The 24,339-nt window shown below is 62.1% G+C and overlaps 2 protein-coding genes across 8 annotated transcripts; one reads left to right on the top strand and one right to left on the bottom strand.

The window, feature by feature from the left end:
- The first annotated feature begins 400 nt into the window (after nucleotides 1–400).
- On the top strand, nucleotides 401–8,405 carry ADAP1 (ArfGAP with dual PH domains 1). 3 transcript variants are annotated; one of them, XM_037814080.1, is made up of 7 exons: nucleotides 401–1,985; nucleotides 2,819–2,965; nucleotides 6,693–6,776; nucleotides 6,964–7,026; nucleotides 7,210–7,281; nucleotides 7,540–7,636; nucleotides 7,702–8,405. In XM_037814080.1, the coding sequence occupies exons 1-7, from the start codon at nucleotides 1,569–1,571 to the stop codon at nucleotides 7,728–7,730; spliced, it is 909 nt and encodes a 302-aa protein (XP_037670008.1). In that variant the 5' UTR covers nucleotides 401–1,568; the 3' UTR covers nucleotides 7,731–8,405. The 3 variants fall into 3 exon arrangements, with proteins under 3 accessions (XP_037670008.1, XP_037670007.1, XP_037670006.1); XM_037814079.1 differs by having other exon boundaries at nucleotides 412–1,985; nucleotides 6,747–6,776; nucleotides 7,408–7,636; XM_037814078.1 differs by having other exon boundaries at nucleotides 430–1,985; nucleotides 7,408–7,636.
- A 1,450-nt stretch (nucleotides 8,406–9,855) lies between these two features.
- GET4 (guided entry of tail-anchored proteins factor 4) lies at nucleotides 9,856–24,339 on the bottom strand. 5 transcript variants are annotated; one of them, XM_037814086.1, is made up of 10 exons: nucleotides 19,605–19,795; nucleotides 19,003–19,247; nucleotides 17,407–17,485; nucleotides 17,196–17,277; nucleotides 16,476–16,625; nucleotides 14,511–14,649; nucleotides 13,111–13,251; nucleotides 12,935–13,010; nucleotides 12,775–12,847; nucleotides 9,856–10,905 (listed from the first exon to the last, which is right to left on the bottom strand). In XM_037814086.1, exons 2-10 carry the CDS (start codon nucleotides 19,104–19,106, stop codon nucleotides 10,817–10,819), a joined length of 933 nt encoding a protein of 310 aa, XP_037670014.1. In that variant the 5' UTR covers nucleotides 19,107–19,247; nucleotides 19,605–19,795; the 3' UTR covers nucleotides 9,856–10,816. The 5 variants fall into 5 exon arrangements, with proteins under 5 accessions (XP_037670014.1, XP_037670012.1, XP_037670011.1 ...); XM_037814084.1 differs by lacking the exons at nucleotides 19,003–19,247; nucleotides 19,605–19,795 and adding an exon at nucleotides 24,120–24,339 and having other exon boundaries at nucleotides 17,196–17,274; XM_037814083.1 differs by lacking the exons at nucleotides 19,003–19,247; nucleotides 19,605–19,795 and adding an exon at nucleotides 24,120–24,339.

Genomic DNA, 24,339 nt, shown 5'->3' on the forward strand with positions numbered 1-24,339 from the left:
GGGCGGGGAGATGGAGATGGTCGTCCGCGTGGAGACCCCCAAGTCCCCGGATGGGACTGACCCCCGGCCGGGCGCTCCTGCCTCTGCGGGGCCGTGTGGGCATGGCAGGGCTGGGCGTGGGCGCCCATGGGAGGAACCAGGGCGAGCGGACGCTCCGCGCTGGAAGCTGGAGGCCGTGACCCAGGGAGGGAGAAACGGGCTGGTGCTCCATGTGCACCTTCCTTAGGTCGAAGGGGACGCTGGAGCCGGGGGCGGGTGCTGAGTGTCACCGACAGCCCCGAATTCCGTGTGGGGGTTGCAAGGGGAAGTTCGGGGTCGTGTGCCGCTGGGGTGAAAGTGAGACGATGGAAGGGGGGACTGAGGTGGACGAGGGACTGGGGTGAGTGGTACAAACACAAGAATGTTCTCTCCTAATGTTAACAAATGTGCGACGCTAAACAAGGTGTCAACAATAGGTGTAAATGGGGAAGACACACCCGTGGGCTGCGGGGGCTGCGCCGCTTCAGTCTCTCCCCGGCGGTGACGAGCGGCCACGTGATTCGAAGCGAAGCGTCACGGCAGGGGGGCGCGGGGGCGCGGTGGTTTCTGCGTGGCTTCTCCGACTCCTGCGGGACCCCCACCTGACTCAATGACAACAGCAGGAGCGCCTGGTTGTGACGGCGCCGGCTCAGGTGCGGAGGGCAGGGGGAGCTGGGCTGTCACCACCTGGCCCCCGGGACCGCTGCGTCCACCTGCAGCCTGCCAGGCGCAGGACAGGGCTCGCCCCGGTGCTCACCAGCAGTGACGGTGGGCTTTTCCCGGGGCCGGGTGCTCGGGGGGACGTGTGCAGGGGCTCCCGAGGCTCTGCGAGGTGGGGCCCGGCCACCAGCCTTGTCCTCCTCAACACCGGCTCCGCGTTTTTGTGGCGGCGGCTCTCTGGAGGGCAGAGGAGATGGCCCCGTCTGCGTGGCCGCTGGGGAGGGAGGGCTCAGTGTCACCGGGCAGCGCCCGAGCTGCGGGGTCATGCAGACGGAGCACTTCCAGCCACCCCACCCCAGATGGCCCCAACGGAAAGGGACCTCGGTGTCCATCAGCTGGGGCTGGACAGACAAATGTGGGAGAGACATCCATACGAGGGAAGGCTGCTCGCCATGGGGAGGGGCAAGCTCTCGGCCCATCCATGGAAAGGGGTGACCCCCCAATTCATCCATGGAAAGGGGTGACCCCCAATTCATCCACAGAAAGGGGTGAACCCCTAAGTCTTCCACAGAAAAAGGTGAACCCCCAAGTCGTCCACAGAAAGGGACGAGCCCCTCGCAGCCATGGGGGGACCCCGGAGAAAGAGGCTGAGTGTGGAGGTGCCGCTCCGGGTGAGGCTTGGGTGGAGAAGCTCCCCCTCGTGCTGGTGGGTGGGGGGCGCAGGAGGGGACCAGGAACCTTCTGGAGCGGCAGCGCCGTTCCTCTGAGTGGTGGGCTTTCCTGTGGCTGCCACAACGATCTCCCATGAACTTGGGGGCCCAGAGCCACACAGATTTTTCTCTCAGTTCTGGGGGTGGGGTCCGGATGGGTGGTCTGGGGTGCACGTCGACATGTCGAGGGTGGGCACGGCCGGCTCCCTGGGGGCTCCTGGGCCCCTGGCTGCACCTGCCTCTGCCTTGGGGCCCCTGGGGCGCCCAGGACGCCTGGCCCCAGCTGCACGTTCCTGCCCACGAGGCCGTCTTGGGGCTGGGACCTGGCTGCCCCAGGTGGGGGTCCCAGGGGTGCGTGCCCCAAATAGGAAGAGCCCGGCGCCAGCCTCAGTGTCCCCTGGCGGTCAAGCCCACCTGGCTGCCCCGGGAAAGGAGGGTCCGGCCAAGCCCCGGCCTCGTGGCCGTCTGTCCTGCCTCCCCCCAGGCTATAGAGAAGGGGTCCTCTGGAAGCGCGGCCGGGACAACGGGCAGTTCCTGAGCCGGAAGTTCGTGCTGACGGAGCGAGAGGGCGTCCTCAAGTACTTCAACAAGAACGACGTGAGCCGGGCGGCCGGGTCTGCGGGGCCTCAGCTCCCCGGGGGGGTTCCTGGGAGCTGCCTGCCCCTCCACGGGGCACCCCACCCCGATGGGACACCCCAATCCCCACAGGGAAACCTCACCCCCACGGAGACACTCCAATCTGCACAGGGACATCCCACCCCCATGGGACACCCCACCCCCACGGGGACACCCTGCTCCACCCACGGGGGCACCCCCAAGGGGACATTCGCCAGCCACACCTTTGGCCACAGTCACTCTTTGGGGCCCCCTGGGAGCCAGGCCTGGGCTGGGGGTCCCTGGGGGGATGGGAGCAGCCGAGGGTCCTTCAGGGCTCCCCGACCCCGAGTGGGAGCTGGGGAAAACGGCGTCCTCACCCCGGTACACCCAGGAAGTGTGCTCAGGGATGGTCAGCGGTAGGGCTTGAGGCTGTGGGCTTGGGCCGCCATCTGCCCAGTGTTCCCGGACGACCAGCTGACGGGGTGCCAGGCCTGGTGTGGGGGCCGTGGGGTGACGCGCACGGGCTGGGAGGGAGACGCCTGGTATCCTGGCCACTGGTGGCCGAACGACCTCCTCGGCTGGGGTGCCTGGGAGCCGGGGGCCGGGGCAGGGTGGGCAGGGCGGGCTGGGCGGCAGTGGGGGCCTCAGCCCGGTGGCCAGAAGCAGGCCTTGGTCCCCGGGAGGGCACTGGCTCTCAGGGCCGTTTCCCGGGGCCGCCCAGCACCGCAGCTGCCCCTGTGGGGCCTGTCAGGCTGCAGAGCCTGTCCCCTGGCTCCTTGGGCTGCAGGAAGGCCTTGGCCCCTGCCCGGCACCCACGCAGCCTTGCTCCCCAGGCCAAGGAGCCCAAGGCCGTCATGAAGATTGAGCATCTCAATGCCACCTTCCAGCCGGCCAAGGTCGGGCACCCCCATGGCCTGCAGGTCACGTACCTCAAGGACAACAGCACACGCAACATCTTTGTCTACCACGAGGACGGGAAGGTGGGGCGCGGGCCGGGACTCGGGGGCACAGGGGGTGGGGGTGGGGGCAGCGGCTGGCTGGAGGGGCTGGGGTGGGAGAGGGGCAACTCAGCCCTCAGCACCCGCCTGTGCCCCCGCAGCTGCCCTCTGGCCTTACACCCCGCATCTCGGGGGGCGGGAGCAAGGGCACCCCTGGAGAGACCCCAGAGTCTGCCCTGGTGTCCTCGTGACAGATTGAAGGCCCAGAGAGGCCCCCAGCCGCGGCGGCTGTTTTGGTTTCATTCCCCATTTTTATCAGAAGCGCACACGGGGTGAGGAGTGACGCGTCCCCGAGGCTTCCCATGAGAAACTGAGGGGGTTTATCTCGCACCCGCAGAAACGTGCTTGCGGCACGCTGGGTTTGGCCGTTTTAGGCATCATCCCGATGGTTCCCACAGCGGACCCTTCCGAAGCCCCACATGTGCCTGTCCAGCTCCTGGGGTCCCTTATCCTCGTGTGTCTTTTGCTCGTATTTGCATTCTGCATGTACGTCATGTGACTTGGAAATACTAATCAGACCTGAGCCCTAGGGCAGATGACAATTTCTTCTCCTTTCTGGCACAAGGTTTTATTTTCCTTCCAGCTAATAGTTCTCCCCACCCCCCAACCCCCCCAAACTCCACTGATTGTCTGAGTCTCCTCTGGACACCATCAGGCACGCCAGCTGCTCTTTCACCTTCCTGGAGCCTCATCTCACTTCTGTGTGGATTTCTGGTTTTCTGGACCTCAAGTCTTTCTTGGTCTACACTCGTCTTTTTGGAGCACACCCTTTGGTAGCTTCCCAAGGAGCTACTCTGCAAAGTTGCAAAGCTCCTGAGACGTGCACGTCTGAAAGTTCTACCTTCCTTGGGTAGGTTAGAGCTTGACATAGAGTGGCTGGTTGGGAATTCACGTTCCCTGCCCTGAGGGCCGCCGTGGAGACGCCCAGGCCGGCTGCCGAGCCTTTTCTGTGACCCACTTTGGTTTGGTTGGTTTCTCCCTCTGGATGCTCATCCCTGGGGCTTTGAAATGTTCTGCTGATGTGTCTGGAGCTCGCTGTGGGGCACCCAAGGCATTTCACTCTAGTAGCTCGTGCCCAGGAGTCAGGGAATTCTTTTCTGACTTATTTCTCCAGTAACTTCCTCCTTCAGTTTCCTCCACTCGCTCTCTCGGAAACGGCTGTCACTCGGACGCTGGCTCTCCAGGCTGCTGCTCTCGTCTGCTTCATCTGCTTCCTGTACTCGTCCTTCTCCACCCTTTCTTTGCTACTTTCTGGGAAATCTCTCCAACTCGGTCTTCCAGCTCTTCTACTGAGGATTTTGCTTCAGCTGTCAGGTTTTTTATTTTGCAGGGCTTCTTTTTGTTCTTGGAATGTTCCTTTTTCAAAGCAAGCTGTTTTTGTTTCATGACTATGATGTATCAGCTCTAATTATTAATGACAATTTTAAAAGCTTTCTTTTCCTTGAACAACTTTGTTTCTTCTGATTTGCTGTTTCTTGTTTGTTTGCTCTGTTCTCTGCCTTCCAAATGAGCGATTTCTTCAGATATCCTGGGGCCTTGGGCCAGCAGGTTCTCAGAGAAAATGCCCCAGCAATGGGGTGGCTGAGCAAAGAAAGGTGGGGCCTGGGCATTCTGTGGGTGTATTCACATAACATTTCTGTTTCTGGAATGTCCCCCCACACTGTGTCTCGCTTCGGAACCCCATCCTGCCCGGTCCAGAACCCTCCTTCTCACTCTCCCCAGAGAATGAACCTCCATCTTCTGCCAGGGAATAGGGGAGCCAGTGTTTCAACCAGTTGCTGTGTCGAGGCTCCTACCCCCTCATCCAGGGGCCCTAGAGCTTTCACTCCCAAGCCCTTTTTTTTGGGGGTGGTGGTGATATCAGTTGGGTCATGTCTCGATTTCCTGTCAGTTGAAGGTTCACCTGTCAGCTCTCCTAAGGCAGTGACATGTGCCACCTGCTTTCCAGCTTCCAACACTCTGTAGCTGTTCTCCCAGGTCTCGTGAGTTTTGGCCTGTTTTCAAAAATCCCTTACTGGGTTAGTAGCAGATTTCAGGAAGAAACTTAGCTGTATCCAGAGCCCCGTTCATTTCCCATGAGGGGAGACTGAGGCCAGGAGCTTGGACTTTGGGGACTTTCTGGAAGTGAGGGACAGATGCTCTTTTTTAGGGCCCTGCCCTCCCTCCCTCCAGAGGGAGAGAGTTGCAGGCCGGGTCCCATGCCAGGCCCTGTGCAGGACCCCGGGGTGAGCATGCAGGTGAGTGCACAGGTGAGCCCAGGTAAGCACGCAGCTGAGCAGGCAGGTGAGCCCAGGTGGGCCTATTTGATGTGGCTGTGCCCTCATGCAGCTCAGTCTGGCAGAAGAGACAGATGTTAACTGGAGATTCGCAGGAATAAGTAAAATCACACGTGCTGGGTGCTGGGAGGTGGAGATGCATGGCACAGTGAGGGTGAGTGGGGTGTTAGGAGCCCCGAGATGGGGGTGGCACGTGCTAAGGCCTGAGGTGAAAGGAGGCCAGAAGGAAGGGGTGGTCCTGCCAGGGTCTGTGGGAAGCCTGGGGGATGGGGGGATGCCCTGGGCTGATTTGAACTTCCGGAAGGTCCTTTGCCAGTCCTGGTTCCAGCGATTCCAGGAGGGGCCTGGGTGGGTGTGGGGAGCAGCTGGGGCTGCAGGCAACTGACCTGGGGCGGAGGGACCCAGAGGATCTGGGGCTACATTGGGGTGGGGTGGGGGGCCCCCGTCTGCGGAGGTGTTGATGACGGTGACACGGCGGCAGGCTTTGGGCCTCCCCAGTGGAGGGGCCGGGGTGCGGTGGCGGGCAGGTGGGCTGAGATGTGGGGTCAGGGCTGACCTGAGGAGACGGGACGTGCAGGGCCAGGTGAGCGGGAGCTGCAGCGGGTGAGGGAGCGAGGAGGTCACTAGCGCTCTGAGGTCTCGGCGAGGGGAGCCCTGTGGACAAGGGGCTGGCCCGGCTGGGCCGGCACTGGGAACAGCTGAGGGCTTGGGGCGGGGGCCTGAGTGGTCACTTGCTTCCCTGCAGGTGAGAGGTGAGGCCGAGGTGGGCCTTGGGGGTTGGGGTGGGGGTGGGCCTGGTTGGCCGCGGTGCCAGCTGGGGAGTGGGAAGGAGCAGGGGCTAGCCCTCCCTGGTGAGCACAGGCTAGCCCGCCGCAGGGGATGCTGGATGCTGGGACAACCCACAGGCCATGGGGCTGGGAGGAGGGGGCCGGGGGGGGATGGGTCCCTGGAGCAGCCGCGGGGAAAGCGGAGCCAGTGGGCACGGGGGTGGGCACTGACGGGGCAGGAGTGGCCCAGTGTGGAGACCTGAGGGGAGCCCTTGGGGGTGGAGGGGGGGCCGGGGGCAGCTGCGAGGGGCTCTGTGAATGGGTAAACCACGCTGTGCCCCCTCGGTGGCCAAGGCGGGCCTGGGCCACAAATCCAGGTCATTGTAAAACTCACCTGGTCCACCAGGAAGAGGCCGGCTGGGACCCTGGCAGCACCAGGGTGGGGGGCCTGGGGCCAGTCGGAGCCACCCGCACCCCCTCCTCGGCCACCTCCTCCAGGCAGCCCTCCGTCCATGGCCAGGCCAGACCTTCCTGCGGTCGGGTCTCGACCCTGGGGTCCCCGGAGCTGAGGGGAATGGGGGTGGCTTAAGGGTGTCTGAGGACGCCAGGGCCCATGGGAGTCGCCCCCTGGGGAGCCCCCGCGGCCCACCCTTCCTGTGTCCCCAGGAGATGGCCGACTGGTTCAACGCGCTGCGGGCTGCCCGCTTCCACTACCTGCAGGTGGCTTTCCCAGGCGCTGGCGCTGCCGATGTGAGTGCAGCATGGGGGAGACATGGGGTGGGACGGCCTCGGGTCCTGCTCAGGGTCGGGGGCTGCCCAAGGCCAGTGGGGCCCCGTGACCCCAGCACCCCTGTTTGATTGTGGCGAAGGTTAGGCTGCAGGGACGGGGGTGCGCCTGTGACGGCTGCGCCCCCCAACCTCCTGCCCCTGCCCCCAGCTGGTGCCCAAGCTGTCCCGGAACTACCTGAAGGAGGGGTACATGGAGAAGACGGGGCCTAAGGTGGGTCTGATGGCAGCCGTGGGCGCAACTCCCCCGAGGCCCCCCGGGGTGGGGCAGGGGCAGGGGGCAGGCGTGCCGGGGTCACTCGGGGGTGCGGGGGGTACTCTGGGGACATGGGGGGTGCTTGGGGGACACTCGGGGGGTGCGGGAGGTGCTCAGGGGTCACGGCCCGCACGCCCGCAGCAAACGGAGGGCTTCCGGAAGCGCTGGTTCACCATGGACGACCGGCGGCTCATGTACTTCAAAGACCCCCTGGTGAGCGGGGCGCCCGGGCTGGGGAGGCCCTGCTGATGGGGGCTTGGGGGGCTTCGGGGCGCACGGGGGGGTGGGCTGGCCGTGAGGGGTGCGGCCCGGCCTCGTCCCAGCCCGCTGCCCCCCCAGGACGCCTTCGCCCGCGGGGAGGTCTTCATCGGCAGCAAGGAGGGGGGCTACCGGGTGCTGGCGCGGCTGCCGCCGGGCACCCAGGGCCACCACTGGGCCCACGGCCTGACCATCGTCACGCCCGACCGCAAGTTCCTGTTCGCCTGCGAGACGGAGGCCGAGCAGCGGGAGTGGGCGGCCGCCTTCCAGAAGGTCATGGACAGGCCCATGCTGCCCCAGGAGTATGCAGGTGAGGGCCGGCCCGGGGGGCCTCGGGGGTCCCTCGCCCGGCGCCTCACGCCTGTCCCCTTACAGTGGAGGCGCACTTCAAGCATAAGCCCTAACGAGCGGCCGTGCCGGGGCCGGACGCGGAGCCGCCATGACGGATGGACGCCGCTGTCGGCCTGGGGGGCCGGGGCTGCCGGGGCGCCGAGCCCACCCGCCGGGCGGAACCTCCCTGCACCCCGTGCTCTGCTGCTGGCCTCGCCCGCCGCCCCTGCCGCTGTGACCCCCGGCCCGTCCTCAGCCCGGGGTGGCCCCTCGGTCCCGAAGGGGGTGAGCGGAGCTCCCTGCAGGGCCGCGCTGCCGAGGGGCGGCCGCCACGTGCCCCGGCCCCCCCAGGCGGCCCCCTCCCTGCCCCCCACAACCCTGGTCAGCATCACTGGGGTCAGAGGGGCAGAAAGGGGGGCAGAGCGGGCCCGGACCCCAGGAGCGGACCCCTCCTGCTGCACGGTGCCCACGCTGCCCACGCCGGCGGCCTGACCCCGGAGACGCCGCCCGGCCCCGGCCCCCCCGCCCCGTGCTGCTGGCAGCGCAGGCGACGCCGTATTTATTTCTCCCCTGACCCCCCCCCCACCACGAAGTGCTCGGGGCTGGGTGGGGGTCTCCCCGGAAGCCTGTGAGCTGCGGGCTGGGGTGCAGCAGGCCTGGAGCCGGGGGTCTGGGGTGGCCCCCACCCCGGAGCCCTGGACGTCCTGCCGCCCCCGTGTCACGTCCTTGAATAAAGCCGTGGCTCTGGCGTGGCCTTGTCTCTGTGCTGGGGCTGCTGAGTGGTGGCTCTGCCACCGGGTGCCTCTGGGGGGGCACGACGCCAATGAGGGCAGGTGCAGCCCACCTGTGAGAGGCGGGAAGGAGCTGGCTCCCAGGTCTGGAGGCGGGGGGTGGTGTGGGGTCCCGGGCCGGCCGCCGTCTCTGGGGCCCCTGGGCTTTTGTGTCGCACGGCGATGCCCACGGCAGTGCCTTCCCCTCCCCGTCCGGGCTCCACTGCCCCCGGGCGTCTCTTCGTGGCCTCCTCTGTGGGGCCCCCCCTGCCCCCACTGGCCACAGCTGCAGTCACCCCATCAGAAGGGCCTGGCCCTGGGTAGGGTCCACCAGATGCCCCCACTTCCCTGCACACATTTGGGACTGGCTGGGTATGCCCTGTGGGGGTCCAGAGCCCCCGCTGTCCACCTGTGCCTGGCGCAGGTCTGGGCCCCATGGAGGGTAGAGTCTTGGGCAAGGACGGCAGGGACACCGTGTGGAGACCCTGGGTGGGGTGGGACAGATGCTTGCAGGACATGGCTGGGGGCCCCAGGACAGCTGGCCTAGGGCTAAGGGCAGTGCAGGGGTGGCCGGCCTGCAGCCTGGAGCCCCCGCTCCACCGCACCCAGGGCTTCCCCCCAAGACCCCGCAACTGTCACCGGGGAGAGGCTGCTGCTCACCCAACTTGGGGGGGGGTCCGGCTGCCCCACTACGAGGGTCAGGAGGCAGTGCCGACGCCGTCCCACAGATGCCCACGTGGCCCGATGCCGTCGTCTAACTGGAGGCACCGGGACAGTGAACGTGGGCATGGGGGGGACACGACTCTGCTGGGGCTGTGGGGCACTGACCCCCAGAGGCCAGGCCCTCTCGGGGCGATGCTGCCTTCCCCGGGGACCCCGTGGGCTGCCTCGGCAGAGGCTGGTGCCCAGTGAGCTCGCAGGAGACCCCGGGCACCCCCACCCTCAACCGCCCCATGCTCCTGGCCTCTCAGGAACACGAGCAGTTCGGGAGGTCAGGTGGCGCCAGGGAGGACTGTGGGCAGACAGACAGGTGGACAGACGGACAGGCAACCCCCGGGCCCGTCCCCGCTGACCCGGGCTCAGCCCGCAGACCTGCTTTTGGAAGCTGGGATGCTCCTGACCTGGTCATTTTTTCCCCAAATCTAAACCAAATTACAGATGCTGCACCTAAAGCCTCAGCCAAACAATTTGGAGCCTTTGGCGACATGAGGTTCCTAAATGCGCCCCCAGCCTCCCAGGGCTGCAGCTCAGGGTGCACCGGGGCCCCCCCCGGCCTTCGCTCCCTGGGGCAGGTACAGGCAAGAGCAGCAGAGCCTCCCCAGCGTTGCACCGCACCACCCACGGCCCAGCCACACCCCACCCAAGTTTGGGGTGCTACACCAGACAGTCCAGCCCAGGAGCTCAATCACAAAGGCCCAGGGCCACAGCGTCCAGTATAAAGTATTTATTTAAACTCCACAATTAACACAAAACCTTCCTTTAAATTCCATTTTTACAGTAAATAAAACTGTATTTCCCTTTTCCCATGCATGATCGCTGTATATTAATCTACAACATTTATTTTAACTGTGAAAAAATAAAGTGTTTCCCCTTTATAATTATACTGGTAACATCTGGCAGGCATTGGTGATGGTGGACTTGCCCATTCCTGGATTGGTTATTTGGTTAAAACCTAAAGTGTTAGGTCGAAGGAACCAATCCCCAATAAAAATAAATATTGCATTATGAAAGAAATGTAAAGTCCCAGCGTCCCTTTCTCAAAAACGACATTTTGAAAGTGGCAATGTGATGCTTGCGAGCAGCAGGCCACAGCACGCTCGGCTCGGCGCGGGCCACCCTGTGGGCACCCAGGGGACGGGCCAGGCCCAGCTCAGCGACTGCAGCGCAGGAAGCTGCCCCCCGGGGTGGCTGCAACGGGCCGGCCACCACTCCCTGGACACTTGTCTGCATGCTCCAGCCTGTCCAAAACGGAAGCAAGATGAACAAACACCACTGGCGTCTGCAGGGCGGCGTGTCCGAGGCCAGGCGCCGGCGGAGCAGCTGCACAGCCTCCCAGTCGCTGGACGGCAGTCGCGGTGCCCTCACCCCGGCCCGAAGGAGACCAGAAACAAGGATGGGAGAGGGGCTGTCACAGCAAGACCTGTGCTTTATTTTGCATCAATCTAGTGGGGGACACGGGTGAGGCTGCTGGCACCAAGGCAGGCTCGCTCCACAGTCCTGGGCAGCAGGTGACAGGTGGCCGGCAGCTCAGCCCCCACATGAATAACAGAGGCTGGTGCGGGCATGCCGGGCAGGTGGCCTCGGTGAGGAGGCCCTGGGTGGGAGCCGGCCACCAGCCTCGTGCCTCAAAACCGCCCCGCAGTCCGGGCACCCCACGCGTCTATGTGGCTTCAGTCGAGCTCGATGGGGCTGCTGTCGCCCGGGCTCTCCTCGCCATCCTCCTGCTCCGAGGAGCCCATGAGGCTGCTCAGAAGGTTCCCTGGAAGGAAAGGCACATGGCGGCCATCAGGGGCTCCCTCCCCAGCTCCTGCACCAGCAGCTCCGAGGCCGCCAATTCTCTACAGTGTCCAGACCCCAGGCCTGGGACCTCCACAGCTCAGATCTGGTTTTGAACGAAGTGGATCTGGTACAAAGAAATGCCAACAGGGGATGCGGTGCAGACATACAGGGAAATCCAAGAGGGGCTTTGAAATAATGTTGGGAAAAGGTCATTTCTGACCAAAGGAAAAAGCTAGACATCAAGGGCACGTTCTACTTTTGTTTCAAAGGTTGTACCTAAATGGTTCCCTGTCGTCCCCGGTGAACGCAGATGCCACCACTAACATTCTCCTCTCCCTTGATCTAATTTTTACCCAATGAGTGTCTGTTATGTAAACAAAGGAGAAAATCAGAACGTGCGGAAGGAAGCAGGCCACTGTTCGGACCACGCTGTCGTGGTCAGGCGGATGTAAACCCTCCCTGTGGTTTAACCCTAACCCTAAACATGCTAACAGCATTTCTGGAGGACTGGAAAGCCAGCCTGGAGCTCGGATGGAGGCAGGACACCGCGACAAAACAGGCTGCATCAGACGCCACCATGACTTTACAAACACGACAGCGAGCCCAACCCCAAGTCCTGGAAGGCCCAGGTGTGCGTGGGGCACCCTAGGAGGAGCTGGGCCTGGGGCAGTGGACGGAGGTACAGCAGTCAGCGGAGGGGGCTAACCAGACAACTACCCGAGGGAGCCCTGCTCGCATCTTCCACTAAAATTAAATTCCAGACAATTAAATAGACTAGTACAAAGTACAACTTTGGTGGGGAAACCGTCTGAGATAACCCCAGCCTAAGGCAGAATTCCCAGACGGCACAGGGGGCTGGGCTGGGCTGACCCCTCTCCCCGACGGTGCCACGGGTCTCACCCGCAGCCCCCAGGTGCACCCCACCTGGCATGGTGGCCTCCTGCTGCAGCTGAGTGGCCGGCACCCCCCGGGCTGCTGGCTAAGCCGGTGGTGCCCATAGTGGCTGGGAGCTTGGACCGCGAGGGGGCCTCTGCCCGGGGACACCCCCACAGCCACCAAGCTAGAAAGTCGAGTGTGTAACCATGTGCTCAGCACGGCTCCACTGGGCACCACACAGGGAGCTCTGTCTGTCTGTGCACGCTGGCACAGGAAGCAACATCTGCGCAGCCGGCCCAGGGGAAGGGCTGGGGCAGGGGTAGGGCAGGATGGGGACTTTGTGAATTTGAACTGTGAATGCTTCACCTGTACAGAAAATAAAATTTGAAACATCAAAAAATAAATATTTTAAAAAAGTTTTAAATCGAGGACTATCCTGGTCCCTGTCCTGTGGAGGAAAAAAGCTGATCATGAGAACAGACCAACGTGAACCCCAAGGAACCGACAGGGACCAGGCCCGGTGGGGTGGGGTCTGCTCCTGGGAAAGGGGGTGGGGCTTGTCCTGGAAGGGGTGGAGCTTGCTCCTGAGAAAGGGGGTGGGGCTTGTCCTGGAAGGGGTGGGGCCTGCTCCTGGGAAAGGGGTGGGGCTTGTCCTGGAAGGGGTGGAGTTTGCTCCTGAGAAAGGGGGTGGGGCTCGTTCGGGAAGGGGTGGGGCCTGCTCCTGGCAGAGAGGGTGGAGCCTACACAGGGAAGGGGCGGGGCAGGGGCGGAGAGCTCGGGAGGGCTGCCCTCAATTCTGTGTCCTGCTGAGGGAGCCCTGGAGATGGGGACCAATGGAGTGCCAAGGCCGCCCCTCTACTTGGGGCTGTGACAAGGGATGGCAGGAGGGGCCGGGCTGGGTCACGGAGGTGTGAGGCTGCTCACAGGGCTGCAGCAACCCCACCCTGTTGCGAGGCCCCTGCCCCAGGCTTACCTAGCAAGCCTCCATAGGAAGAAGTCTGCTTGGGCGGCACCCCAAAGAAGAGCTGTCCTATCCTGTCAAGGTACTGGAGAAGGCAAGGGCAGCGCCGCTCAGCAGGGGCTCTCCCGACGCCGGAGGGTGCTGCCCCCACCCTGACCCCCCACCCGCGCACCTCGCTGTACATCGGGTCTCTCCTGAGAGACGGCTGGTACTGCTCGCAGAGGACGGTAAACACGGTCAGCTTGCCTCTAAAACAAAACAGAACGGTGAAGGAAATGTTTCTGATTAAATGCAAGAGAAATCAAAGCAGCAGAACCACACACGCCCACACACACACACAGAGTTTACCCCTCCACAGCCAACAGCAGAAACCAGATGAAGTTCAGCAGGGGCTGCATGAACGGAGGCCCATTCTCAATGGACGGGTGTTTCTGCGTGTACGTCGTGAACACCACCAACGCGCTGCTTTTGTTTTTCAAACAGAGAAACCTGTCAAGGAGAACGCCCTCCTGAGTGGAACCTGCTGCAGCACAGCGGGCACAGTGAGCCCAGGGCTGCGGCCATTGCCAGGCCTGCGCTCACGGAGTCGGTCTCACCTGAGCGCCCAGGTGCGCAGGTGGAGAGCTGGGCCTGGGCCACTTGCGGCACCCACACCTGCCTGATTCGTGAGGCTAAAACCTCTGTTTTCCCTGCACACCTGCCTCCACCTGTTGGGCACCTGCCTGCAGGTGACAGCAGGCCTAGAGGTGAAGGGCCGGGTGGGCTTGTGGGCCCTGCCCCTGCCCCGTGGTGCACGGCCCCACTGCTGCCCCAGCCAAGCCCTCCCCAAAGGTCCAGAGAGGGATCAGTGAGAGAGGGACTTAGATTCAGGGATTTAAGCAACCCCGGTTCGGTTAGGGAAGACATCTGAACCATATGCCATAGAGTCAGGGTCAGTGAGTGACGAATTTTAAATAATTTTTCATTTTTAAAGTCGCGGACTCCGCAGCAGACGGCCCTGTGGCAGAGGCTGGAGCTCCGCGGTAAAGCACTGCATTCTCCCACCAAGTCCCGCTTCAAATTCTGCAAAACAAAAGCCATTCCAATGCCCAGCCCACCAAACCAAGGTTTTTTGTGGGAAGAAATAAACTTGGTCATGTTTATCAAGTGATAAACATGACAAAGAAAAGGAGAAAAGGCTCAAGTCTGGACATGGCGGTGCGCTCGGCAGTGGGAGCTGACCCGTGAGGAAGGTGCTCGGCCCAATGGTCGGGGCTGGAAGGACAAGCAGGAAGGGTGAGGAAGGCCGAGCTGGGACAGAGGGACAGGAATGGGACCCACAGGAATGAGCAAGCTGGCCACGGACGAGTGCAGAGTGAAACCCCACTCGGGAAATAAATCTTTAAGTGCCTAAAAGCATCTCAAAGACACGAGCACACACACAGCCTCTGAAGGCACACTCACTGTGTACTAACACTTATTAAACATGTGTTCCCCACAAAAGATAAGCTGCCCTAAAAAAATTAAAAACCAACTCCCTAAACTATGCAATCTCACAGTGTACTCCTTTCAGTGCTCAGTCCAGACCACAGACAGTGCTGGAGCTTCTGGACAGCTCAGGACGTGGAGGGAGGGCTCCGCTTCCTGACCCAGCACTGGGTCAGCTCCGGGGCCTCCCGCGTGAACCCCGAGCTCAGCCTCCGGAAGTCTCGGTCAGGTCCGAGCCGACCACCCCGCGCCCCTCACAGAGCCCGGCCACGGGTACGTACTGGAGGACGGCCTGGGCCACGAACATGTCGGCCTCGCCGCGGAGGCCCCGGGAGGTGGAGTACTCCACCAGCATGTGGGCGCAGCCCTCCCCGTCGGCGGAGTGCAGGAAGTGGTACCGGGACTCACAGTAGTTCTGCTCTGCAAGGGAAAGGAGATGTCAGGTGCACACGGTCCGCACACGCCGGCCCAGGAAGCGGAGGCCCAACGCGGCCGGGCGCACCGGAGAGCCCCTGCAGCCCTCTGCTGAGCACTCCCGTGTGACCCAGACACGCTGGCCGACGTCCTCGTGCTCATGGCGCCGGCACCCACCCAAGCGCCGCCAAGGGGAGGGCCCTCGGCAGCCAAAGGCCTCGCTCGCCCGCGTTGTGGCCGCCCGCTGAGCGTCACCCGCTGCTGCATAGCCACACCACACTCTGCCCTCCCGTCTGCAGGGGACAGGGCACGCCACGGGCACGGGGACACAGGGGCCAAGTGTCGGAGGGCGTCTGGGGGCAGGACAGATGGATGAGCGAGTCAGCCCAAGAGTCGCGGTGGCTTAAGAGCCTTTAAGAAAAAGAGGGATCCGGCGGGAAGGACAGTGGGGCCAGAGAGGAGCCGGAGCCCCTCTTCCTGTCTTTAGCCTCCGAGTTGTGCTTGGAGCTTAATCGGCCATTACCATCCCTCTGGGGCTAAGACGGGAGGAGGCCGAGGGTCTCCCACCACCGGAGGCCAGGGCAGGGCGCACAGCCGGTCGGCGAGGGCAGAGTGTGTGGGGGCCCCACCCTCCCACACGAGGCGGGCCGGCCAGAGCCTCCCAACAGCCCCTCTGCCCACCGTCCACCCTGGGACCTCAGCTTGGCCCTCTGGGGTGCAGCCAGCCCCTCCCCCTGAGGCTGCCCCCATCACGGGCCCCCCAGGGCAGGGGCTCCGCCGCCCGCACAGTGAGCTCCTGGCACCTAACAGGCTGGCTGGGGGTTGGGGGCAGCACTTGTTTGCTGAGTGGACGAGGGGAGAGAAGGCAGCAGAGAGGACTCCGGGGCTGATGTCGTGTAGCCGACGAAGTTTCCACCTCCCGGTGCGTCCCTTGTCAGCACACGGCTGCTCCCCCGGGGCGGCCCCAGGGACCCTCTCCCGGATCTCGAGGGGAACGTCCACTTGGGCCCAGAATTCCAGGCCCCAGCACTTGAGGCTGGGGGCTCTGCCTCCCGGCTGTCACGGGCCACCACATACCTCCCCGAGGCACCTGCCTCCCCCCAGTAACCGCGTGACTGAGCTCCCCATAGTGTCAGCCGCACACCCTGTGGCTACCTCGCGGAGGGAGCTTCCTAGGAGCCTGGTGACTGGAACTGTGAGCATCCGAGGACCTTTCCTGGCCCTAAGCCTCAGACTTGGGGCTGAGCGCACCAGCCACCGCGAGTACCCCTGCTCCCGACTGAGCCCCCCACCCACGCTCAGTCAGGAAGGGCAGTGCTGAGGCGAGCGAGCTGGTCTTGGACGGGTCCCAAAGGAGGGTCCCAAAGGAAGGCCCTGGGCTGGGCAGGCTGGTCTCCGGCAGGGTTCGACAGCCTCGTGGGGGCAGGAGAAAGGAGGCACCAGGAGCTGTGTGAGGAAGGCCCCACATGGGCCCGACGCCTGCCTGGGGGCTGCTCTGAGCACCAGTGATTAACCCAGAGGCGGCTTTCTGGACAGACAGCAAAGTCCTCTCACGTCGTCTTGGCCGACAACACCAGCCGACCAGGGGGAAGCGCAGGTGGAGCTACAGGGTGCACGTGGTAGCCGGGCACAGAGGGGCCCAAGACCCTCCAGGATCCCGTGGCCCTTTTTGCTCTCGGGCGGCTGCTGAGGCCCCAACAGCCCTCGGAGCAAAGAGGGCGACTCTCACACTCCCAGACTCAGCAGCTCCAGGCCCACCTGACACCTGGGCACGCCCCGCAATGTCCGTGTGCCCCCCCCCCGTCTGTGCACCCCTGGCAGCCAGTGCTCACCTCTCCACAGGGTGAGGGCCAGGAGTTGGTGCAGCCGGGGGTGGCCCAGCTTCCCTGACCCCCCGCTGGACCACTTCAGGGCTCGAGACACAAAGGCCACGCGCTCGGGAGAATTGGGGTCCATCAAACTGAAGAGCTTTGCCAGGTTTTCTAAAAAGCAACAGAAACAGATCCTCACCCAGAGAACATACAAGCAGTCCGGATGAGGGAAGGGTGGCTCTGAAACAAACCAGAAACAGCAACCGTCTAATTGTGAGAGGCAGCTGGGGAGGGGGGCGCCAGCTGGGGGCTGGAACGCGGCCCCCTCCCTCCTCTGAGGGCAGAGCTGGGAGCGGGGCCCTCCTGGGTCCTTCCCACTGGGCAGCCCATGGAGCGGCCTCCCCAGCAGTACTGACCGCATCAGCCAGGCCGACGGCCAGGCCTCTGGGACACACGACAGCTCGTCCTGCCAGCTGCTGAGGACATCGCAGTGGCTGGCGGGTCGATCATGGCGCCAGCAGGACAGGCCAGTGCCAGAGCCCGGTCCCAGCCACAAGGCCTGTCTGCCCCGTGTGCCCGGAGCTGTGCCGGCTGTGCTGGGCCGCGCTGCCTCTGCCCTGAATGCGGCAGCCCCCGGCACCCGAGCTGCCGCCACGGGGACCAGCTGGAGGGTCCGGCAGGGAGAGCCGGGAGGGTGCAGGTGCAGGCACTGCCCAGCGGGGCCCCGGGAGGATGCCTCACCCAGCAGCTCATCGGCCACGTCCACTTCCGCCTTCTCCAGCGCCTCCAGAACCAGCATGGACAAGTCCGCAGCGCTGTTCTGCTGCAGACACAGGCAAGCAGGCGAGAGCCAGTCGGGGGGGGGCAGGGCTGGTCAGTGGGCAGCCGGGACAGCCCTCGGAGGACAGCGCCCAGCGGGGAGGAGCGGGCAGGAGGCAGCGGCGCCGCGTACCTGGCCGTGGCTGAAGAACAGCAGGGCTCCTGAGCACACGAGCTCGCGGGCCTCGGCGGGCTTGCCTTGCGACATGTACCTGCGGGAGGAGGAGGCTGAGCACGGCCCTCAGGGACCCGCCCCAGAGCGAGGTGCCTGCTCCTCCCAATGCTCGCCAGGGTGGGCACGGCTCTGGGGCTGTGGGCGGACGACGAGGGTTCCCAGGGCACGTGAGGGCTTCGGAGAAGCCAGTGAAGCGTTCCTGCGGTGGGGGCTCCAGGGGATGGACGGGCTCGGCCCTGAAAGCCACATCGTGGCACCCGCTCTGCTCCCCAAGGGGCATGGCGGGGTGGCCCTCCTGCTGCCCCGAGGCCTGCGCCAGGTGGGGCCCCCCAGATCCCAGTGAGCTGGAGCCCCAGGGCTGTGCCGCCCGAGGGCAGCATGACCAGCGGGTGAGGAGCCGGGCAGCGCCCCCTTCCTTCAGGCCCGGGGACGGGCGTGTGGCCCTGCAGGTGCCAGCACAAAGGGCAGGAGAGGCCAGCAGCGCCCGTCTGCACCGCACGAAGGGTGTCTCGGCCCTACTAGGGGGCAGCAATGCGGCTAGGCACACCCCCTCCTTCCCTCCTTGGGCTCCCCTTAACTGGGACCGCCTGGAACGCCATGTCCCCAAGGCTCCACTGTCACTCCCACAGCGCATGGGCAGAGAGACGGTCTCCTCTTCCCAAGGCCCCGGGCCAGGCATTGCCGCCCCCCATGGCACCCCTTCTGGCCAGGGCTGGGGGAGGATGCCGAGCTCACACAGGAAGAGCTTCTGTCAGCCACAGGCGTCAGCACCGCCTGCAGGTCCAGCAGCACTGCCTGAGACTGGCTGTGCACAGCCATGTGGAGACACACCTGCAGAGACTCACACCCGCAGGGCCTCACACCCACGGGGATACACGCCCATGTGGGGACTCACACCCATGTAGGGACTCACACCCACGGGGCCTCACACCCATGGGGATACACACCCATGTGGGGACTCACACCCACGGGGATACACGCCCATGTGGGGACTCACACCCATGGGGCCTCACACCCACGGGGATACACGCCCATGTGGGGACTCACACCCACGGGGATACACGCCCATGTGGGGACTCACACCCATGGGGATACACGCCCATGTGGGGACTCACACCCATGGGGATACACACCCATGTAGGGACTCACACCCACGGGGCCTCACACCCACGGGGATACACGCCCATGTGGGGATACACGCCCATGTGGGGACTCACACCCACGGGGATACACGCCCATGTGGGGACTCACACCCATGTAGGGACTCACACCCACGGGGCCTCACACCCACGGGGATACACACCCATGTGGGGACTCACACCCACGGGGAAACACGCCCATGTGGGGACTCACACCCATGTAGGGACTCACACCCACGGGGCCTCACACCCACAGGGATACACACCCATGTGGGGACTCACACCCATGGGGCCTCACACCCACGGGGATACACGCCCATGTGGAGACTCACACCCATGGGGCCTCACACCCACAGCACACACACCCACTCTCACAGAGACACACTCTTGCACACACACACGCAAAGCCCTGTACCTCTGGCTGTGGCCGCTCCTACACCAATTTAACACCATGACAGCAATCACTTCAGGGCCAGCCACCCCAGGAGTCGCCGTGTCACTCACACTCAGCAAGTTCATGCTGTGCCAAGTGACTTCAGGCCCAGCATGTCCGTGGGCCCCTTGGAAAAGCAAGTGCTGGAAGCACAACTTCACGCTGCACCTTCACGGGCGTACAAACCACCGCAGGCCTCTCTCCACGATAACCACACCAACTTGTTTCTGCTTACGAGTAACCACAAAGCGATCTAGATGCTTCCATTTGAGGTACAGCAAAAGGTTACCTCTTAGAAACCCAGAAGGAAAAACAACTCCCTGAAAGAGAGGTGCCCCAAGTTCCTGGCGTGAGAGCCGCACTCCAGGGCAGCTCACAAAGTGCAGCCCCCTCGGACACCCGAGCCTGGGCGGCTGAGCCCCCTCAAGGGCGGGAGGGGGAGAGGGGCCCGATTCCACCACGTGTGCACACGGAACTAGAACCTTCCACCAGCCTTGCCTTATACACTGACCCTGCCCACTACCAGCTCAAGAAAGGCGGTAAGTGACAAAATAACAAAAGGAAACCCTGAAAAACGAACGTACTTCTTTTTCAAATGAAGAATCGCGGGAGCTGGTGACTAAATGGAGCCTGGCACCTGCCACAGCCAAGTGCAGCGGCAGCCCGAGCCAGCTGAGCCTCTTCCGCTCGTCCTGACAGCCCGGACCCAGTGGATTCCCGTACACTGCCTAGAAACACCCCCACACCTTTCACACGCGGAAATCGGGCTCCGGGCCTGCACCGAGGAAGGGCATTCTGAGTCGGGGGTGCTGGTGCCATCTGCTGCTGCCTTGGGGCAGCAGCAGCTTTATCCACAGAACAAGCTTTCTGTGCATCTAGTCTAGCTTATTTTTCTCCTATTTTACTTAAGAAAAAAAAAAAAGCAGAACACAAAGATGGGAGCATCAACACTAGTGATTAAAAACGGGGTGGGTATCTGGCTGAAAGATCCCAAATAGAGTCGAGAGGATGTCCTAGAGGTTTCTCTTATGCAAGCTCCAACTAGACATCCCAAATGGCCTCAGTACGCCACGCCCTTACCAAAAGTAGTCCCCAAATACCTAGGTCCCTACCTGAGATTCTACAAAAGATTTACTCGCTAAGTTTTATCTCTCAGAAAGTTAAATCCACCAGAGTGTTCTCATGCCAGACAAATCTTAAAACCCAGAGGCAACAGCCTCTTCAAGAACATCAACCAGATGCAGCCCCTTCCCCATACCGCTGGCTCCCTCTTTCAATATGGACAACTTAGGGTGCTCACTGCCTGGACACCCTGAAAATGGAGAAAGAGATTAAACGAGAGGAAGGAATAGCAACAAACAAGGTGAGATTTAACAAAGATCTATGAATGGTGAAACTTTATTTTTTTAGATGCTGGGGTATTGGAATAGCTGGAAGGAGGTAAATGTCGTGGTGGAGCTAACCTATAACATCCTTTGAAATTTGCTCTAGAGAGTTAGTCTTCGCCTTTCTGTATCTACCTTACATTGCATAACGGGGAAAGAACTGAGGCTGTGGAACTGAACCCCATAATTTTTGAGTAACTGCTTGTCGAGCTGTGCACAGAAAGTTAACACCTTTCTGTATATATGTTATATTTTACAATAATGGAAATGGCTGAAATTTTGGAACTGTGACCAGTGGCATTCTTTGAAATTTGTTCTCTAACTACTTGTAGAATTGTACTTTGAAAATTATCACTGTTATGTATATATGTTAAAGTTCATAATTAAAAAAAAAAATGGGGTGGGTGTCAAATGGAGAGAGAACTCATGAGACACGTGCAAGCGGGGAACCCCAGCCTCGGACGCTCGCAGGAACGAAGTTGGTTTACTGAGAATTCAGCTGGGGAATCAGGAATGACTGGGAAACACTGAAAACAGATCAAAGACTGTGCCTAAAGGCAAGGAAAAATCGGACTGCACACTAACATCTGCCAGTGGACCAGCTGTCGGGCCAACCGCACACATGCACATGTGCTGACACACGGCCTGCACACGGCCTGCACACGGCGGCCAGCTGCGCCTGCCTTCGACCAGGCGTTCCCGGGCTGCAGAGGACTCAGCAGCGCTTGCGTCAAAAAGATCTCAGAGGGCAAGACCTGGACACACACAGCACAGCTGCCGGAATTCCAAAAGCTCCTTTAAGGAAAACATTACCCGTGGGCACTCGATGGAGGTGCGCAGAGAATGCTATTTTAAATTTCTCTTTTGTAAAATTTCTTGTATTTACTAAGAGGCAAAATACAGTTGTGGGCCACAGTAAGGAATCAACAGATTCGCAGAAAGAAGACCGCCTTTGGGGAAGTTCACACTGCACGCAGGGCTGGGACCCAGGGAGGCTGCCGGCAGATCGAGGATCCGGAAGCCCACGGAGGGCAGCCCCGCTCCGGGTGGGTGCCGAGGCCGGCAGGGCTGCTGGTGTGCGTGAGCTCACGGGCGCCGGGAACACGCCTCCTGGCCCTGGCTCCTTGGCCACACGAGAAGTGCATGAAAGCCCGTGTGGCAGCCAACACTGAGGTCTCTGAGGCGAGGAGGTAGCACGCCGGGCCTCTGCATGGAGGCTCCTGGACCCACCAGCCGGGAACACAGACTCACCCAATCCCGGAGGAGAGAAGGCGGGAGGCCAGCAGTACCGTCTCCAAGACGAAGTCTCAGCCTCCAGCTTGACCGGCTGACCCGGAAACCCCTTCCCAACCTCCTGCAGAACAAGCACACCTGAGAAGCAACTGGTTGGGGTGCCCAATTTCTTTTCCATCTCCCACGATAAGCTGCTGGGGCCTACGGTGTAGGTAAAGTGAAACAGCAGAAGGTGGTGAATTTATCCAGCAGCAAAGGATGGAAAGACTGTGGTGTGTGCGCACAGTGGAATACCACTTAGCAACAGAAATGAGCTACAGACACATACGCGGATGAATCTCAGAATAATTACGTTGAGTGAATTCAAGATGTCAGACAAGAATACATGCTGTATGATTCCATTTATATAAAATTCCAGAAAACACAAATTCATCTATGTGACAGAAAGCAGATTAGTGGTTGCCTGGGGGCAGGGATGGGATGGAGACAGGGACTCTGAAGGGACTCTAGGAAACTCTGGGTGGTGATATTTTCCACCCATGGACTGTGGTGATGTTTCATGAGTGTGCACACATCAAAACTCACCAGATTGTACACTCTATGTAAACACTTGAACGTAAACGTGTAAATATTTACAGAAAGATGTTAGAAACCTAACGTGTTCTAACCTAGGGTGGGAACAGGGAATTCTGTCTTGGAAGGACAGGGATGACCCAAGTGGCTCCTGATGGCCCCAGTGAGGCAGGGACTGCCCGCCCGGCCTGCAGCACCCCCAGGCCACTCCACGCTGTTTACTTCCCACGACTCCGGAAGAGGTGCCTGGGTTTTCCCAAAGCACCAGTGAGGAAACCGAAGCTCCAGGACGTTAAAAAACTTGTCCTAGGTCACAGGACACAGGTTACATAAAAGAGGTAGAGTTTGAGCCCCGGCCCACCGGACTCTGACGTCTGTGCTTTCTGCGCAAAGTCACACGACGCTGGGATGGGCAGAACTGGGTGGATTCCTTCTCAGCACCACGTTCAGTTTCAGGTGCAGGGCCCGGTCGTTTAAAAACGAGGCTCACCATGAAATCCTGAAGACAGCAGTCACTAGAGGATGGTTCAAAACAAGGAATAATGTGTTTGTGCTTTGGAAAATCCACTTTTGCTGGGGCCAGGATTTATATAGAAACCCCTAGAACAGCAGCACCTGCTGAGCCTCTCACCCTTCTGTGGTCTAATGCCCACTCGCATCTGTGGCAGGCTCCCGAGGACCCATGACGTGTGGAAGTGGTTCCTATTCACTGACAAGCTCAACTGGCACTGGAAGTTTATCACTATAAACATCAAGCAGTGAGGGCTCGTTTCTCCCAGAGGTGAAATTAAATCATTCTCAATGAAAGGGAGAAGCCACTCTTTCCAAACCAAACAGCCAGATTTTCAAAAAGAAAGGCATTGTGCAACACAGTGATACAAGATGTAGCTTGACTGGTTTGTGTTTACAGAATGTCAAAAATTAATAAATACAATATTCTGGAAAGGAGATTTGCCGGCTGCACCTGGGGAAGCTGTGAAAGCAACACTCAAGATCTTCAAATACAAAGACACCGGGGCCCAGACTACCAACTCGGCCAGGAGTGAGAAGAACTGATGGGAACGCTCCTTTTTTCTTTTCCTAGCACCAGAAAGTGTTTGAAGCAAGGGGACAGCACCCATTACCTGACTGGTTTGGGGACTGGTAATTCCAGACCTTCGGCCTCTGGGCGCCCCGGCGACAATCCGGGAGGGCCTCAGCAGAAGCGAGTGAGCCACCGCCGAAGCAGAACGTGGCCCGGAGTGCCCGAAATACCGATTCCACCTACCACTTGAACGAAAACCTAAACCGAGGTGGAGGCGCGCAAAGGCCAGACCCTCGTGCCCTTGAACCCGTACGACATTCGCTACTCTGCGGCTCCGGCAGGAAAACGAGCTTCACGGAACAGACGCGTCCTCTGACAACGCCGCAAGACGCTCCCGAGGGCGGTCTCGGGGCCGGGACCTAGAGGCCGACGCAACGGGCGCCTCCGCAGGAAGGGGGAGACCGCGCAGGCCGCCGCGTGAGGGCCCCTCCGCCCCACCGCCCCGGACGCGGGCTCGAGTCCCCCCGGCTCCCAACGTGACCGCCGCGGGCGGGGAAAGCCCCCAGCCCGCCCCGGGACGCGGGGACACGCAGGCCCTGCCCAAGCGATGCCGGCGGCCGCGGGACGCGGGGGCCCCGGGGGCTTCGGACTCGGCCCGGGCGGGCAGCCGACCCCGGCCCGGCGCCCCTCGAGCCGGCGAGAGACCCAGCGCGACCCCGGCCCGGCGGCCCCGCGGGCCACTCACTCCGCCTCGGCCCCGGGGACAGGCAGCGGCGCGGGCCAATGGGAGCGCGGGGCGAGCGGGGCGCGGCCAATGGGAGGCGCGCGGGGGCGGGCCGCAGGCTCGGCCGACGAGGCGGAAAGGCCGGCGGCGGCCCGGCTACCTGAAGAAGAGCGTCCGGTACATCTGGTGGGCCTCGTAGTAGTCGCCCTTCTCGACGCTGGCGCGCAGCTTGCCCTCCACCCGCTGGACGCCGCCGCGGTTGCGGGCGCCGTTCCGGGAGTTCTCCTGCTCGGCCATCGCCGCCGCCGCTGCCACCATGGGCCGGCTCGAGCAAGCGCGGAGCTGTCGCGGGCGCTCCGCGGCGCCTCCCGGCTTCCGTC

This window comes from Choloepus didactylus, chromosome 21 (assembly GCF_015220235.1).
Source record: "Choloepus didactylus isolate mChoDid1 chromosome 21, mChoDid1.pri, whole genome shotgun sequence".
NCBI classification, from domain to species: domain Eukaryota; kingdom Metazoa; phylum Chordata; class Mammalia; order Pilosa; family Megalonychidae; genus Choloepus; species Choloepus didactylus.

Coding starts and splice junctions, on each gene's coding strand:
- GET4 (XM_037814083.1), bottom strand. CDS start 24,277: ATGGTGGCAGCGGCGGCGGCGATGGCCGAGCAGGAGAACTCCCGGAAC. Junction 14,650..16,475: donor GGCCCTCACCCTGTGGAGAG/GTGAGCACTGGC, acceptor TTTCCCTTGCAG/AGCAGAACTACTGTGAGTCC. Junction 12,848..12,934: donor GAGACCCGATGTACAGCGAG/GTGCGCGGGTGG, acceptor TGCCTTCTCCAG/TACCTTGACAGGATAGGACA.
- ADAP1 (XM_037814078.1), top strand. CDS start 1,569: ATGTCGAGGGTGGGCACGGCCGGCTCCCTGGGGGCTCCTGGGCCCCTG. Junction 2,966..6,692: donor TCTACCACGAGGACGGGAAG/GTGGGGCGCGGG, acceptor CTGTGTCCCCAG/GAGATGGCCGACTGGTTCAA. Junction 7,027..7,209: donor TGGAGAAGACGGGGCCTAAG/GTGGGTCTGATG, acceptor GCACGCCCGCAG/CAAACGGAGGGCTTCCGGAA.